General features: G+C 41.3%; 2 protein-coding genes across 2 annotated transcripts; both read left to right on the top strand.

Annotated features, from left to right (window-relative positions):
• Window positions 1-6278: 6278 nt before the first annotated feature.
• LOC146713130 (butyrophilin-like protein 2) lies at window positions 6279-9910 on the top strand. The gene is made up of 3 exons (XM_085452426.1): window positions 6279-6495; window positions 7977-8318; window positions 8550-9910. The coding sequence occupies exons 1-3, from the start codon at window positions 6423-6425 to the stop codon at window positions 8654-8656; spliced, it is 522 nt and encodes a 173-aa protein (XP_085308552.1). The 5' UTR covers window positions 6279-6422; the 3' UTR covers window positions 8657-9910.
• A 422-nt stretch (window positions 9911-10332) lies between these two features.
• LOC146713131 (sialoadhesin-like) lies at window positions 10333-14554 on the top strand. The gene is made up of 6 exons (XM_085452455.1): window positions 10333-10431; window positions 12996-13031; window positions 13176-13439; window positions 13519-13764; window positions 13851-14027; window positions 14162-14554. Exons 1-6 carry the CDS (start codon window positions 10401-10403, stop codon window positions 14287-14289), a joined length of 882 nt encoding a protein of 293 aa, XP_085308581.1. The 5' UTR covers window positions 10333-10400; the 3' UTR covers window positions 14290-14554.
• Window positions 14555-17366: the final 2812 nt, after the last annotated feature.

A 17366-nucleotide genomic window follows, 5' to 3' on the forward strand; every position in this document is an offset into this window, starting at 1 on the left:
GTATTCATGCATTGACATTTCAGATCCCTCAATAAACTGGTGAGTGACGAGCCCAAGAACTGGGACAAATTCCTGCAGTCAACCATGTTTGGACTGAGGACAAAAAAGCAGCTGACAACAAAATACAGCCCATATTACCTCATGTTCGGCAGAGAGGCAAGGTATCCATCGGAGATCCCAAAGGCATACAAGGTAAAATGGTGTAATGTACAAGAGAGAAGATGTCTCAATCCTAATCCAGTTACTCAGTCATTGTATTTTGGCAGGTTACAGAAGGCATGGTCACTAAACTCATTTCGAATGAAGACGTGTGTGAGGGCCTAAAATCCCAGGAGGTGGTTTACGCTGACGTAACCAAAAATGTCAAAACCACCCAAGACAAGATCCACAGGGGGAAGGCAGAAAGGGGAGAGGAGGATGGCTTCCAGGTGGGACACATGGTTTTGCGCAAAAATGTGAGGCAGGAACAGAGAAAAGGTGGCAAACTGGATGCTGATATGCTGGGACCCTTGAGGATTGTGAAGCTGGAAGGCAAAAGTGCTGACTTGGTGTCAGGGAAGGGCAAGCGGACTGTGAAGGTCAACGTTGACCAACTGACGCACTACTTCCAGCCTGAGGAGAGGGTCCCAGCAAAGCTAAAGAACCTGTCACCGCCACCCTGCCAGGGGCCATCAGCACCCCCACTGTCACCGCCACCCTGCCAGGGGCCATCAGCACCCCCACTGTCACCGCCACCCTGCCAGGGGCCAGCACTGGTGCAGTCTTGCTGTGACCCCGAAAATGGTGAGTAAGCAGACAATGTACAAATGATATGTCTGACAAGTTCCTGACAATGTTGTCTTCACAGTAATAACCAGAATCTGGGCTGGTGAAAGGGGAAAGGTGCTGTGGTCCAGAATTGGGCCTTACAAGCTATTTGCGGAGAACATTGCAGATTTGGCCCCTGGGAAAGAGTTGGAAAGTGAAGTATGTAGATGTTTTCCACATGAGTGGTCACCTCATTGGACGGGAATGACAATGTACCGTGTGTGCCCCTAGATCATAAATGCATATTTGACACTGGTGGGGCGCCAACACGCTGTATTGATTATGGACTCCTATTTCATGACATCAGTTTGGCAGGGGTCCATGAAAGGTTTCAGGAAGGTGAGTTGGCTTTGACATGTAACCATCCTCATTTACGACTATTCATGATGTAATGCCACGATCTTCACTTTGTAGCTGGATCTGCTGAATTATGACGTGGCAGCTGGGGCAGTCTGTGACAACAGACACTGGACACTCATTGTAAGACGCCACACAACCATCAGAATTTGACGTGAACCTACTAGGTTTAACATGATCTCCATTTGTTTTTCAAGATAATGTATCTGAAAGAAATGCGGGCTGTCTTTGTTGACCCATTTGGGGCAACACAAGCACAACTCGATAGGTGCAGGGATGTGACAAGGTACGCACAACAGGCTAATGTTAACCACAGCAGTCATATTTCTAACTTGTACATGTGGATCACATAAGGCTGCTGCACTGGATGACATTCAGTACCTGTTCCTTTTCTTGTTTTTTGTACCCATCTGTTTTTTCTTTTTTTTAACATTTGAAAGAGCTCTGGTTAGACGGAAATGTCCAGCCATCGGCAAATGGACATGCTCAACTGTTGCCCATCCAAAACAGCAGGACCTAACATCCTGTGGCGTCTTTGTATGCAAGGTTAGTACAATGCTCATGGTGTATTGTACCTAAATGGACAGATTCTGATGAGTAGACAATGTTCAGCTTGCAGAACAAATACTGTCGGGGACCAATATATCTTTCCCTGTTGACGAGGAGGGGGTTGCCAGGCTCAGACTGGAGCTAGCGCTCTCTCTGCTCCAAAACTCAGGTATACCCGGGAAACGGCATTTGGACCTCCATTTGTGACAGTTATGTGTGTATCCACATTGTGACATATGTATTTATAGATGACATTTCCCAGCTATGTCGTGCCTGTGGTGAGGCAAGCTCAGGTGCAGAAACCGATGACTGGGTAAGATGACAGAATCAATACCTAAGATGGACGCACCTTGACTGGGTTACTTCAACATCACTGGGTGACATGTCACTTTGATGCACCAACAGTGGAATTCTAGTTCAGGTGACCTGCATGCCTCTGCACTTCAAAGACACTAGAGCACCTACAGGACGCATGGAAACAGCAAGTGATGCACAGATGAGACTGTTGCACAGAAATATGCAGTATCTGTACACTGTAACATGTTTAGTTGCTTTACTCAAGAGCCTGACTCCAGCTGAATGACACTGACAATCTACTTTTCCTTGCAGATTGAATGCACCTTCTGTGGGAAGTGGTACCACACAGTGTGTGTCGACTTCCCCTCTGCAGTAGGCGACTACAAATGTAGCGGGTGTTGAATGAACACAGAAGGAATTGACCCGTGTAGTCTTTGCTTACTGATTGTTTGTAGTGTTGACAATCCACATTGCTGGCATTGCATGTTTCAACATATTTGTGGGTAGATTTAGATGCACCACGTGTGAGTGCAGCCACTCAGCCTTTACTCAATGTGATCATAGCAGCAGGTGCAGATGTGTGTCACAAGTTAATCTAGTGGTAGGCTATGGTACTTGGCCACAGGTGGCAGCAGTGGACTGACCTGCATTGGGGACTGGTCCAGCTGCTATGTGGTAGTCAGTAGATGGGCTCCACATTGGGGATTATATGCAAGTTTTGGGGACTGTTTATTGCTGATCACTGTGTGACTGCTGTACATTCAGCGTAGCTGCCATCCCCTTACGGATCGTTATGAGATTGACCACACTTATGCAGACTGTATATCACATCCAACTCTGAAATGTTCGTTTGCAGAGGGGAGACACAGGCAGACTATGCTGGCGACATGTGAGTTACAACACTGGTGAAATATTGGTGTGTCATATATTTGTTCACGACATTTTTCTTATGGGCAAAAGTGTTGATATCAGGATGGTGATTCGTATGACTATGTGTATGTCATTTGGCATTTTGTACAAATGTAGGCTGATAATAAATACATGATATCATTTCATTCATTTCAAAGGTTTATTTGCATGACGCACAAACACACAATTGAAAGGTACAAATGTGCATGACACGAATTCAAACGTGCTGCAGATGTGTGTCACCAGTTGATCTGGCTGTAGGCTGTGGCACTTGGCCAGAGGTGGCGCTGGTTGACTCGACTCCATGTTAGTGCACAGAGCAAACTGCTCGCTTTAGTTGTGGAGCAAAAACGCTGAATTCGGTGAAATAAACCGTGCGAGTGGAACGATAACGACGACAAGGGTCTCCCGATCGTTTACTCTTGCTGTCCTGTGAACAACAACGGCGTGGTGTTACTTGTTTGCTGTTTTCGCGATCGCGTCGCGCATGAGGATATCACCAGGTAAACTCGCCACATTTTTAAACATTTTGTTGTTCAACAGCATCAAGACTGACGGAGTGTGTTTGAGATAACCTCACAAGTGTCACAGATGACACATTTGGCGTTTTTTTGCTGGTTTGTCGGTAGGAGCTACTGAAACGCAAGACTGCCACACATCTGTTCGACCAACGCCAGTTGATCTAAACGCCAGTTGATCTGGAACACCGGTCGTCTTTAAGGTGCTTCCAGGTAATTAAGAAGTGAGTGCAGGGTTTTAGAATAGAATAGAATGCCTTTCTTGTCACTATACAGTTGTACAATGAGATACAGAGTATCTCCTACTCAGTGTAAACATGCTGGGGGGGTACAGTTCTGCATCGCTATGTACATATGGACAGTAATAACATAGGGAAAAACATATATATATATATATATATATTAAAAAAAAAAAAACACCCAGCACGCCCCTGACCGAGTGCTCAGTGAATACCTCAGGCAGCAGAAACCCAAGAAAGAGGAGGGAGACGAGGAACCATCATGGAAGGACAGGCCCCTGCACGGTATGTACCACCGGCAGATAGAGGAGGTGGCTGATATCCAGAAATCCTACCAGTGGCTGGACAAAGCTGGACTGAAAGACAGCACAGAGGCACTAATCATGGCAGCACAAGAACAAGCTCTGAGTACAAGATCCATAGAGGCTGGGGTCTATCACACCAGGCAAGACCCCAGGTGCAGGCTGTGTAAAGATGCCCCAGAGACAATCCAGCACATAACAGCAGGGCGCAAGATGCTAGCAGGCAAGGCATACATGGAACGCCATAACCAAGTGGCCGGCATAGTGTACAGGAACATCTGTGCCGAGTATAACCTGGAAGTCCCGAGGTCAAAATGGGAGATGCCCCCAAGGGTGGTGGAGAATGACCGAGCTAAGATCCCGTGGGACTTCCAGATACAGACGGACAAAATGGTGGTGGCTAACCAACCGGACATAGTGGTGGTAGACAAACAGAAGAAGACGGCCGTAGTGATCGATGTAGCGGTTCCGAATGACAGCAATATCAGGAAGAAGGAACACGAGAAGCTGGAGAAATACCAAGGGCTCAGAGAAGAGCTCGAGAGGATGTGGAGGATGAAGGTAACGGTGGTCCCCGTGGTAATCGGAGCACTAGGTGCGGTGACTCCCAAGCTAGGCGAGTGGCTCCAGCAGATCCCGGGAACAACATCGGAGATCTCTGTCCAGAAGAGCGCAGTCCTGGGAACAGCTAAGATACTGCGCAGGACCCTCAAGCTCCCAGGCCTCTGGTAGAGGACCCGAGCTTGAAGGATAAACCGCCCGCAGGGGCGTGCTGGGTGTTTTTATATATACATGTGTATGTGTATATATACATGTGTATGTGTATATATACATGTGTATGTGTATATATACATGTGTATGTATGCATATATATATATATATGTAGACAGAGAGAGAGAGAGAGAGGCTTCGGTTAGCTCTGCAGAAGGCTAACTGAAGCCGCCAAATTGCTGGTTCTTATTTTAGTCGACTGTGATTTCATAACCACTAGGTCTGGAAATGGAACAGAAGCTCTACTCTGTATAGAGATACTGTCATCAGCACACTGAGACTCTTTGTTTCAGTGCAACAGCAGAAATCACTAAAGTCTTCGTGTAGAAATGAGGCATTCAGGACTCTGCAGATGAACTTGAGTGAAATCTGCAGAGGAAAGGGACTTGTTCCTTAAAGTCTCTGTGCAGATCTGTGAGCGTCAAACTCAGTCATAATCACTCAGTTATTACCTCTGTTTGCTCCTCTTTTCTCTTTTGATTGGAATGGTGGTAAACAGGGTGGTTTGTACTAAGAGTGGATGAGCTTTGTACTGATGATTCAGAGTGGTTTAGACAACAGGAGCTTATATGTAGATGTTTTGACTGGGACATGTTACTGGTGGTTTGAGTACTTCATCCAGCAGTGACTGACAGATCGATGAAAATAAGATGACCACAACTGTCAGTGCTGCAGAGTGAAGTGCTCTGAGAGCAGTTCCACTCATGAATGAATGAATGAATGAATAAAATATAAAAGTAAAGTTACATGATATAATAACGTTATATAGATACTTTAAAACAGAGTTTTTAAGCGTGCTTAAATCAGAAGATAAAAGACAACGCATGGAATAGAAACAGTTATACAGCTGTAAGCCTCCATTAGGTTCTGTGGAAAAATACACAAAACAGTGTGCGATATTATTCATTAAATATCAGTAAATTAAAGTCCATTTAATTCTAGGGGTAATTATACCCTAAGCCTGCGTGCCATATTATAAAATGCTACCAAAATTCAGATATAATGCAAAACCCTGAAATGAAAGTTGAAAGACTTCATCTTAATCACATATTTATCGATTGACTTGCAATACTCTCCGGAGATCAACAAAGGGAAACCTACAAAAATGGTGTCTTTGCCTAAGACATTGTGGATGACATTATATACGGTAGCATGTGTGTATATTAGTGCACAAACTCTTTGTGGACTGGAAATCTCCCATCACTTTCTGCTGCTTGTATTCTGCAGTCTCCCATCCCTCCAACTAGTAAGTAGGCGGTGACCTTTACGTTTGTTTTCAGCCTCGGAACAAGTACATAATCCCGATCAATACAACAAGCGGAGAGTACTCATACTTGGAAAATGTTGGGAATGTGACAGCGGAAATGGCCTTTCTGTTGGAATGCTATGGATGCCCCTCCACACAAAGAAATACATTCTTTGTGCCAATTTAGTCGGATGATCAACCATCCGGGGTGTCCCCAGACTCTTCTCAACCCTAGCCTAAAATCACGTGATCAGCAGGGACGTCAGCAGCTTGTCCCGGGTGGTGACAGAAGTCAGATGAGGGGTCAAATCCTGAGGGAGGGAGACGCATCTAGACGGACTTTCAGTCTCTTTCAGCTCTATGTGAAAACTTACATGTAGTGAGACAGAATAGTTGTCTGTAGCACCGCCTCAGAATTACATCTGAAATGTCCGCTGGAACATCTGTACTGCTCAGCTGGACCCAGCTGTGGCTCTGCCTCCTTGTTTTGGTCCGTGCAGGTGAGACTTGACCTGTTAAATGTATCTGTATCTGTAAGTATTAATAAGTAAGAAATTTAAAAAATGACAAAGTGTTCCCTGAAAACGTCTGTCTCTAACTCTGATTAATCTAATATCAGTATAACAGCATATTAGTTGCTTGGAGAGTGCGTCACCACTTGCCTTTCACTACACCTTTGATTTAAACCACTTTGTATTCTTTTCTTTTATGTACTGACATCTAACTAACTTATCATTGATTCTAGGATCAATCTTTAAGTGCAGAGCCTACAATTAAAATTAAATTAACCAATTCACAGATTTCTCTTCCAGGTTAAGGTGAACCCTTTAGTTATTAAACCTACAGGTTAACAGTCAGTCATGTTTTTCAGAATTTTCCAAAGTATTTTGAACAATTATTTGTAGTGAAACAGATAAGAGGGAAAACATGCACAGCATTGATTCAGTCACTTAACTACAGAGAATAGAACAGAATAGACTTTAATTCCCATTGTACATCTACAACGATATTTAACCGACTACTGTACAAGAAATATAAATAAGACGAGCGCACAACAAATGGCACATGATAAAATGAAGTTGTGACATTTACAAATGACTTGAAAGTACATGGAGACAGTCCACTATATCATCAAGCAGTCAAAAATCACACTGCCTCTCCATACACCTGGACGAGAAGCAAACTGATAGGGGAGCAGCTTAAGGTAAAGTTTTCATGCAAGCCCTCTTATTGTGCAGACTCAACACAGGGTACATCTGCTCCAGGGCTGGAGATATAGATTTCATTGGCAGCCGTTCTGTTCAAGCCATGTTTGGAGTGCTTTGAATCCTGTTACCATTCAGATCAGTCAATGTGTTCAATTTAGAATGTCCCCGTGCAAAGGTGTTACTGGAAAGCACACAAAACATCCATGAAATATATCTTTAAATTATCTTGCATTTTTTATTTAACAAATTTCCCATGTGTGGGACTAATAAAGGGTTATCTTATCTCCGTATATTTGTAAACCCTTACAGTTTTTTCTCTTTCCATCTAACTTTGCCATTTTCCCATTTGTTCAGTTTCTGCTCTCTCACTCTCTCTTGCTCTTTAAAAGACAAAGGCCCCCAGATGGCAGGTAGAAGGAAAAGCAGGAGTTTGGTGGTGAGAGCAGGGACTTTAATGTAGGGACTGTGTAACGGGAGAGAGGTGGTTCATATGATGGAGAGAAAGTAGATATATATATGTGCAGCAAACCAAATGGAAAGGAAGCAAGACCAGGTGCACCGGAGGTGGATTCAAGCTCTTCCAGAATGATGTAGAAAAGAGGAGAGATAGAGTAGGGGTAATAAAACAGGAAAACTAGAATGGAAAATTTTATATTCCATTTATGTGCCAATCAAAACATATACATCTCAGTGGTCCCTGATCCTCACAGTGATTGGCTGATGTAGAGGTGAACACTTACTTCATCCTCTTTGCTTTGTGTTTCCTCTTTCAGACCAGAAAAACATAACATCTAAGTCTGGACAGAACGTCATTCTGCCATGTCGAGCTCCAAACAAGGACATCTGCATCATTGTTTTAGAGTGGAGCAGAGCTGACCTGGGAGAAGAATATGTCCTAACGTACCGAGACGAGCAGTTTGATCCAGATGAGCAGCATCCATCTTTTAAGAACCGGGTGGATCTGCAGGACAGACAGATGAAGGATGGAAACTGGTCTTTGATTGTGAAGGATGTGATGATTAACGACACTGGAACATACAAGTGTCGTGTCTTCATGAGAGAAACACGCTTGTGGGAATCCATCAACAACATCAACCTTCATGTTGATCCTCCAGGTGAGTGAGTAGAGTTGAGTGTGTGTGTGATCAGAGGTGAAGCTGCTTCCTGCTTGTTGATGTTTGTTTCTAAAGATGTTGTTGATGAGACTTTGTAGAAAGCAGCTGGTCTGAGTGATGTGATCAGAGTGCAGTAGATAATGTCTGACAGCAGTTTGAAGAGGAAATGGATTCTGTTCTGTTCTTCACTCATCACCTACCTGACAGCTGACACCTGTTTTTCACCTGCAGGTCAGACAGGAGGAGGCAGATTTGTCCCACTGATACTTTGTCTACTTGGTTCCACTGTCTTTATTGTGGTCAGTTTTCTGATCTACAGAAGAAAACCCCACAAATAGGATTCACACGTCCTTCCTGTTGAACAGCAGTGTATTTAAAATGTCTCAGAGCTTTTTAACTGTGAACTGAGTCGCTTGCAATTGTTACTAAATATTTATTAGAGTTTTCTCATTTTAAAGAAAAGCTAGGCAGCTTTTATTCATTACATTTTTTAAGCACTGCTTACATGTATTTGCACATGTCTGGATTTGTCAATATATTTACTTCTAATATGCATTTTATTGTTAATGTTAATGAAATTAAAGCTGAAGTTCCTGATTCACCGCCCAACCCAATATGCATTTTTATCTGTTTATTGGGTTTCTTTTTACAGTGTTTTAAAGTCTTAACTGTGAATATAAATTGTATTTTAATGACTGAACATGTGTTGCTGTGTTGATATGTGTCTGTTTCTTTTAAAATGTGTATGTTTGTTTTTAAATGTTTTCCCAATCTTACCCCACCTTACCTCTCTGAGCTTCTTCATCCCTACACACCCTGTTGGTCTCTTACTTGCTTAGTTGGAGTACCGAGATCTGGGAGGAAGCTCAGAGGGGACAGGGCCTTCTCTATCGTGGCTCCTGAGTTTAGAGAGGTCCCATCTCTGTCCACTATTAAAACACGCCTTTGGCCTTTGACCTCAGTGAGACTTAGTGTCTCTTGTATTTAAATGTGTTATTTAATTAATTATTTTATTTTTCTTTTATTTGCTTTCAATTAAATCAAATGTTATTTTTATTATTTAGTTCCGATCTATAGCACTTTGCGCCAGCTGTGGTTGCTTTAAAGACTTTATTAAAAAAGATGATGGTGATACTTGTGCTCATTGTAATTCAGTCTATATCTTAAATGTTTTTTTGTATTATTTTATGCTTTATAATGTTCTTATTTTTTTACTCTAATTTGTTTACAGTGTTTGGTGCTTAGAATTAAAAAAATAAAATAAAATCATAATTAAAGAAAAACTGAAATAGAATAATCTGAATTTTAATCAGTCTTAAGAAAACAAACATCAACCTTGCCACTTAAAAATATTAGAAATGAGAAATAATCAAAATCATGCCAATTTAGTCATGTTTACAAATCATGCCACACTAAATCATGTCATCATGATTTATCATGATGTTATCATGTCACTTGTACAAACTCATCTGATATTGTGGACCGTCGCTGTTAAAATGTATTTTTGAGTATGGAAGCATTAATGATCTGCCAGTATCCATGTTAGTATTTAAAGTCCAACATCTCCCTCTAGTGGTCATATATGAACATGTTTGAGGATGGTGTTCATGTAAAATGTGAATCATAGTGTTCCAGTCAGTCATCAGTGTGTCTCTGCACAGCTGTAATTAAAATGTGTTCAGAGGGCCTCAGTGTCTGAATGGTTCCAGTTCAGCTCCATAACAGCAGCGTCCCTGGTTTGATTCCTGTGTTTCAGCTCATATCTGCCTCTCTCACTGAGGGGGACGTCCACTGCATGGAAATGGATTTTTTCATCAACCAAACTACAGATCACTGAGAGCAGAGGAGATTTTCTGCCATGTTTCTTTTCATATGTGTGAACTGACAAATGTTTTACTTCAGAAAAATTAAGAAATAATGCGCATAGTTATTGTGTTTAATTCACTTGATGAATTAAAATTATTCGTAGTCTCCCACCACTATATTTGAACCAATAGAAAGCTGGTGCTCAGAGGAAGGGGGCGGGCTTTACTTGGTGTCAGTGAGAGAAATGAAAAAAAGCTCAAATGAGTGAGAAGGACGATGAAGGAAACATCTGTGCTGTGTCTGCTCTGTAAGTAGAATCTCTGTGTTTGTTTGAATTCTTGTACTTTGACTGTCTGCTCTCCTGATAACTGATGATGGAGGAGAAGACATGAAAAACAAATCAGGCTGAATTCAAGTTCAAAACACCACGAGGACCAACTGCAGGTCTGAACTGACTCTTTATCTTTGCTCAGGAGTCGAGGAAACACAGCAGGCAGTGAAAAGATCAAATCATTCACTCATTATATCAACACAGCTGCACAGTGGACACATGACTTTACAGGGTTATTTAAAAGTAATGGATGTTTTGCATATACTAAAAGTTTAGTCAAATGTTTATTATTTCAATGATCATTTTTAGGAGATGCTGTTTAGATACGTGTGTAGCATCCCCGGTTGAAAAGATGGTCTCTCAAACTGATGGTTCACAATACTTTTATTAAACAGCTGTGTATGTGAACACCCCGTAAGACCATTAGTAAATCAGTGTGTTACCTTTAACACACCTTTGCCTTATTCATTAATCACAAATTAATTATCTTGAACTTACATAACATATAACAGTGAAACTTGTAAATTATTGCATCGCTGCCTAAACATGACGAGGTACGTTAGCACCCTCTAGTGGGTGAAAACTTAGCCTTTACCTTTAGTAGCGGTCAACACCTATCCGGTTGTTCAGTGATGACGCGACGAATCCTACTTCCGGGTCTAAAGTAGTCTGCGTTTAATATGGCTTTTGTGTTGTTAACATGTTTAATGTTATGTATTTTCTTCTATTTGATCTCAAAAAGCTCCTAAAACAGTCAGTGATCCCTGTTGACCTCCCTCAGCTTTTATTACCACTAATCATTTATTTAAGCTCAGTTTTTAAAACCTTAGGATGTAACTACAGCCCAGCCCATGCAGCAGTATATGAATGACTAACCTCGTATTGTGGATGGATTATCTCAGTTGTTCTCCTGGCTGAAGTTTGGTCCTTTTACAGCATCCTGCCATGCGATTACATTTGTTCCTGACCACCGAGAACACTCACGTTAACTTTTATCGAGTGGAAAAAAAGTTAGCTTGTTTATATTATGCTAACATAGCTGTGTCGCTAGCGGTCACGTAGCACATCATTATATACCAGCTAGCCCAACTTCAGTAACCCTACAAACGTCACTGCTGTTTAGTTTTCTGTCTTCATTCATACTGGAAGTGATAGCAGAGCTGTACGTTTTAATTTGTTTCCAAAACCCCGCAGTCAGGACATGCTATATTGTATTTAGATAGAAGCTAGCAAGCTAACTCCCTGCTAACTTCTAACTCCGTTAAATGTCATACATTCTGTTTTCATGGATGCCTGGATGTTAAACTCAATTGTTACACCTGGTAGAGCAGAACGCTGATCATTTTATTAAAGATGAAAGACTTTAGACAGTTTTTCAACTCTCAGTAATGCCATAGTGATCGTTTGATATGTGAAAAATATGTGCAGTTTTATAGACAGCCAAAAGTTATTACAAATCATGGAGAATAATGCCGAAAGTTATCAGAGGAAAAGAGGCGGTTGTGGTTAGCGAAGCTAAACCAGGATCTACAAGGCAAAAATCTGGACAACATCCGAATTTGTTCCACTCATTTCTTTCCTATAGTTAAGCATACTTAATAAAATATACTCGACGTATGCTACTTTTTGGTAAGGGATGATATCATACAGTTAAGGTTTGGCTGATTAAAGATGTTATTGCGTTACTTACTTTGGCATTCACAACACATCTGTCACTGATGACTTGATACTGCATCTCCCTCACCCATCCACACACCATCTGGTTATAGGCCTCCAAACTTTTATAAGATTTGAGGTCTGCTGTCTTCTGGGCAAGAAAACCAGGTAGTTGATATCAAGATACGCAATAGATGGAAGACTCTCCGGCTCGTCATTGATCCAAGATGAAGGAGCCAACTCGTTTGGATCTGCACACAAATAAAACCTAACTTTTCCAAATATCGTGCCCTTACCTGTGGACCAAGTCCTTCCCTGTATACCTTTGCATCTATAACGCATTTTGAGGAGCTTTTCTGTGGTTTCGGACATTGATCCATTGCAGTGGTTACCTCCGAGTGCCTCCAATATGGCCGCACATGCAGGTTACCACCCAGAACGTGACGTGACATTACCAATAAGTTTGATGTGTCACATGGCCCTCTTCCTATTGAAAAAACAAAAGTTGTATCCATGATGGCTGACTTCTGAATGGCCACCATGGTCACCACCCATCTTGAGGAGTTTGCCCCCTCACATATACTAATGTGCCACAAACAGGACTTTAATATCACCAACCATTCCCATGTTACGGTGTATCCATATAAATGGCCCACCCTGTAGATTGTACTACAAGCTGTTTTTTGAGATACATATTAGAGTAGAAGTGCATGAAGTCCAAATTGATCTGCTGTTTTTCCTTTTTGTTTTGTTTTGGATTTTTTTAGCTTTAGCTGAAAATGAGCACATATATCGGAGATAAGAGTTTGTGTGTTTGTCAGCTGTTTGTGTGGAGTTGTTCTTTATGTTCACCTCAGATCAACCTGAGTGTCATTTCTCTTTAGTTCTGATCTCAGTGCTGAGCTGCACAACAAACCAAGGTCAGTAACCTTCTTCTGTCACAGTTTAAACCTGAGAAATGCTCACTGATATGACCTGATTGGGTTCATCTTTGCAGTTCTAACAAAAATATATCAGTTTTTTTGTTTGTTTGTTTGTTTGTTTTGTTATTTTAACCCTCACAGCTCGTCTGACTGTAAGTCCCAGCAGCTCTCAGTTTTTTAAAGGAGATTTTGTGTCTCTGAGCTGTGAGGAGGACGACAGCTCTGCTGGATGGACTGTGAAAAGAAGCACAACAACAACTATGATCACTCTTTGTGGAACGGAATGGGGAACACCAGCTGGTTCTTCCTGTAACATCAGCTCCATTTCAACATCTGACAGTGGACTTTACTGGTGTGAATCCAAAAATAAAGCAAGTAACAAGATGATCTCTATCACAGTCACTGGTAAGCTGAGTGTGTGGAGTTAGTGTTGATGAAGCTGTGTGTAAATGGATGAAATGCTGTAGTTTGTCTCTGTGTTGAGGTGGATCAGTGATCCTGCAGAGTCCTGTCCTCCCTGTGATGGAGGGAGATGACGTCACTCTGCTCTGTAAAACAAAGACCCCTCCCTCCAACCTCCCAGCTGCTTTCTATAAAGATGGCTCCCTCATCAGGAAGCAGCCTACAGGTCACATGACCATCCAGCATGTTTCCAGGTCTGATGAAGGCCTCTACAAGTGTGACATCAGCGGTCATGGAGAGTCTCCATCCAGCTGGATCACTGTCACAGGTGACACACTCACCTGTCTGTGTTTCTGCAGCTTTCAACATTCACAATGTGACGACAACTTAATGACTGTGTTTGCTTTATTTTAGGGGAACACACCACCACACCTCCACCTACATCCACACCTCCACCTACATCCACACCTCCACCATCACTCTCTCCTCCTGTTCTCTCTGTGTTGTCATCTGTTGGATCAGTGTGTGTTGGGGTTCTACTGGTGTTACTGGTTCTGCTGGTGAGGCGATGTGTCCACAGGAAACCTGAAGGTGAGACTCAGACTTCCTGATCTTTCATGTCTGAGTTTGTTCAGTCGAATAAAGTTCACATTCAATATGATCACAGTCAAACGTTCTAACATGTAATCTCTGTTTAGATAATTAATCTAAATGGATCATCTTAGCAGAACAAGACAAAGCTGGAGAAGATGAAGTCATCACTGACATCATGTGCAGTATAATCAACATATCAAAAAGTCAACAAGAGCCAATCAGAGAAATCCGAGGTAGTGGGCTCTTTTTTTCATCATAACAAATTTTTACGCAGATTTTATCTTTTGATTTTACACACACATTCTTTCATGTGCAGACTTCACAGCTTAAATGACATTTTCTATCTATTTGCCGTAGATTTCAATAAAACTTCCCAAATATCTGTTTAGAGGCGTTGCCAGGCAGGACACTGAGTGGTTAGATTTGCTTTTAGAAAGGCTTTAATGCAGCCTTACAATCTGAGATAATGTATTGAAAGTAGGAGTGAAGATAGTCAGGGAACTGCAAACATGTAACAATGTGGGTAAGCAAACATTTTCCTCCTCAGATTTAAATCTAAAAGTTAGTTTAATATGAAAATAAAATCAGATATAGGTTCATGAACACTTGCTTGTCATTATGATGTGTTGGGTTAAGAGGACATTCTGGATTATGTGTGATCATGTATTTTTATTTCAGTTTGTGTAAAATTGTGGATTGTTGAACAGTAAAATAAAGATTTTTATGATTTGACGCTTTCACAATAAATCGTTTATGTTTATAGATTATAAATGAATTTTATTTCTTTATGTAAAATTTGATCAGTTTTGTCAAATATAACCGTCTGTCTGTAAAGTCTCACATCCTCTAATCGCCTGAGCCAAGGTGTGAAACTGGGTGTGGGTCCCAATCAGCCAGAGTTTCAGGTGTGTTCATTGTGAAACCTGGCCCCACCTTATCATGCGAATTCCTGAGGGCAGATGGCCCAGGATGGCCCACTCACATCCTGGGCAAGCAACTTAAAGAAGTCCAGACGCTTTTCTTTGCAAGCTCCTTTGACTAAAGTCTCACACTGTACTTACTGTTGTTCACTGTGAGCTGGACTGTGTGTTTGTGGTCTGTGGTTAACTGAAGCTAACAGCTCTGCAGTCGTCCAGCATCCTGTTTCTGATAGAATGAAAACACTTCAGCTGCAGGTGTTTCAGCACAGAGCTGTTCATGTTAAACACAGGAAGGAACACGGAGACATCATTTGGAAAATGATTTCTTTAAACTCTGCTCACAGACCATCATGAATTCAAAGTGAATAATTTCATCAAGGACGTCTTTTTATAGTTTTATGATGCTAACATTTTATGATGCTAACATTTTAAATCCAGTCTTTCTCATTCTCCAAAATGAAAATTAGAATCTGGCTATAATAAAGTTTATAATTATCTTGTTCTTTATGGCATGTTGACCAGATACAGTCATCCTGCTGATGATTCTAGTTTACAGTAGTCTGAAGATAGTGAAGCCTCTCAACACAGTGTCTCTTGGTTTGGCCAGTAATAGTGTTGATGTTGTGAAGGTCTTTGCTCTGTGGTGAAGTGCATCAGTGTGCACTAAAAGCAGATGTTTGCAGCTTTGTGGTTGTCCTCTTTTCTCTTTCACAGAAACATCCTTCAGATTTATGTGGTCAGTTTCATAGCAGAGATGTTAAGATAAGAAAAGCGTGTGAAGCTCAATCTCTACACTGTGCAACATTATGAATAAAAACAACCTTTGCAATAATATGAAAGTCATACCGATTTTGTACAATGTCAAAGGTGTTTTATTTTGCAGAGAGTTACTCAGCTGCAGTCTACTCAGCAGTGAAAACTGAATATATGAGTAATGGACGAACAGCCATCAGAGCCAGGAGGACCAGGTACAGCCGCTCTTTAACTTTAACTTTAAACAAGCTAGCTGCTCCCCCTGCTCACCATCATGCTAAGCTAAGCTAATATAATTGCATCATATCTCGAGCTCAGTCTGAACTGGGACTGTGTGTGATGCAGAGAGGTGGAGATTGTAAATAATGTAAGTAAGAGTGTAAATAAGAGAGCAAACGAGGTCTTGATTGAACTACAAAGCTTTTAATCATGTTTTCTGTTGTTTGAACTGTGTGTGTTTGTGTTCAGACTTTAAACCAGAGCCAGACGTCGTCTACTCTTCACTGAAGTAGTCCACCAGTCCAACCACTGACGTCCAGCTGCTGGTCTCTAGTTGGTCTCCCCAGCACTTCAAACTAGAGGACATCCACAAGTTAATAATATATATATTTTTAATATGTTTTTATTTAACTTGTATATGTTATTTTATCTTATCTTTTACGTGAATTTGCTCTAAAATTTCAAATGTGAACAGTAAATGTTAAAATGTTCTGGTGACTGTGGTTCAGATGGTAATTTGATTGGTAGTTTGTCAGGTGATTCTTGGGCAGGATACTGAACTTTGAGCTTCCCCCAATGCATGCATATGAGTGTGTCTGTGAATATTACAATATTTATCCTTGCAATAATGTATGTGTGAATGAGACTTGCAATAGAAAGTGAAAGTGCTTTGAGTGTTCCTCTTGCGTGTTTTCCTCATGTGTTTCTGTGAGTCTAAAAAGATTTAAAACGGAAACTTAAATAAACATCAAACCACACCAGACTGAATTTGTGAATTCATGTGAATCAGAACCGACTTATTTTTCGACCACATCTCCTGAACCACCAATCTCCTGTTAAACCGCTCACCATTGAACTTTGGAATTACTAATAACTTTTAAATTCTGCTGCCATCTGCTGGTTAATCTAAGTTTTACAGCAGAGCAGCTGCTTTATAAATGACAGCAGTTTAACAGCCAAACATCAAGCAGGCAACATCAACCTACTTTGTATTATGGTTACATTTTACTCACACGCTAAAGAAGAGTTTCAGAAACTTAAATATGCCACATTTTAAATTGGTCCTTCGATGCATTTTCCAGTACGCAAGGACATAAAGGTCAAAACCTGATGAAAAAGGGAAAACGGCATGCCATGCTGGATAATGGAGGACACTGGCAAAAGTAAAACCACAGAAAAATTAATCAGGAGGGATAAAACTCAACATGGTTATCACTATTTTTTCTCTTAGTGTAGAAGTGAAAGAGGAGAAGTATCCATTGCAATGCCAAAGTACTAGAGGGGGACACAAGGCGAAAGCTGGTCTTTAAATCCGCTGCAGTAAAGAATTTAAGGCAAACAGGTAACAAGGTCAACAGGAGAGACTCCGCCTCTGGGCAGGGCCAAACAAGGGAACCAGACAACCTCAATCTCTTCTTCACCTGCAGAGAGAGACAGAGGCAGA

This window comes from Copadichromis virginalis, linkage group LG3 (assembly GCF_057382275.1).
Source record: "Copadichromis virginalis isolate Kocher_CV1m ecotype Utaka linkage group LG3, C_Virginalis_male_GT1.1, whole genome shotgun sequence".
In the NCBI taxonomy this organism is placed as follows: Eukaryota; Metazoa; Chordata; class Actinopteri; order Cichliformes; family Cichlidae; genus Copadichromis; species Copadichromis virginalis.

Bases quoted from the DNA above. Each gene is read 5' to 3' on its own strand.
- LOC146713130 (XM_085452426.1), top strand. From the start codon at position 6,423: ATGTCCGCTGGAACATCTGTACTGCTCAGCTGGACCCAGCTGTGGCTC. The intron at 6,496-7,976 runs GTGAGACTTGAC...TTCCTCTTTCAG, and splicing joins CCTTGTTTTGGTCCGTGCAG to ACCAGAAAAACATAACATCT. The intron at 8,319-8,549 runs GTGAGTGAGTAG...TTTCACCTGCAG, and splicing joins CCTTCATGTTGATCCTCCAG to GTCAGACAGGAGGAGGCAGA.
- LOC146713131 (XM_085452455.1), top strand. From the start codon at position 10,401: ATGAAGGAAACATCTGTGCTGTGTCTGCTCT. The intron at 13,440-13,518 runs GTAAGCTGAGTG...CTCTGTGTTGAG, and splicing joins GATCTCTATCACAGTCACTG to GTGGATCAGTGATCCTGCAG. The intron at 13,765-13,850 runs GTGACACACTCA...GCTTTATTTTAG, and splicing joins CAGCTGGATCACTGTCACAG to GGGAACACACCACCACACCT.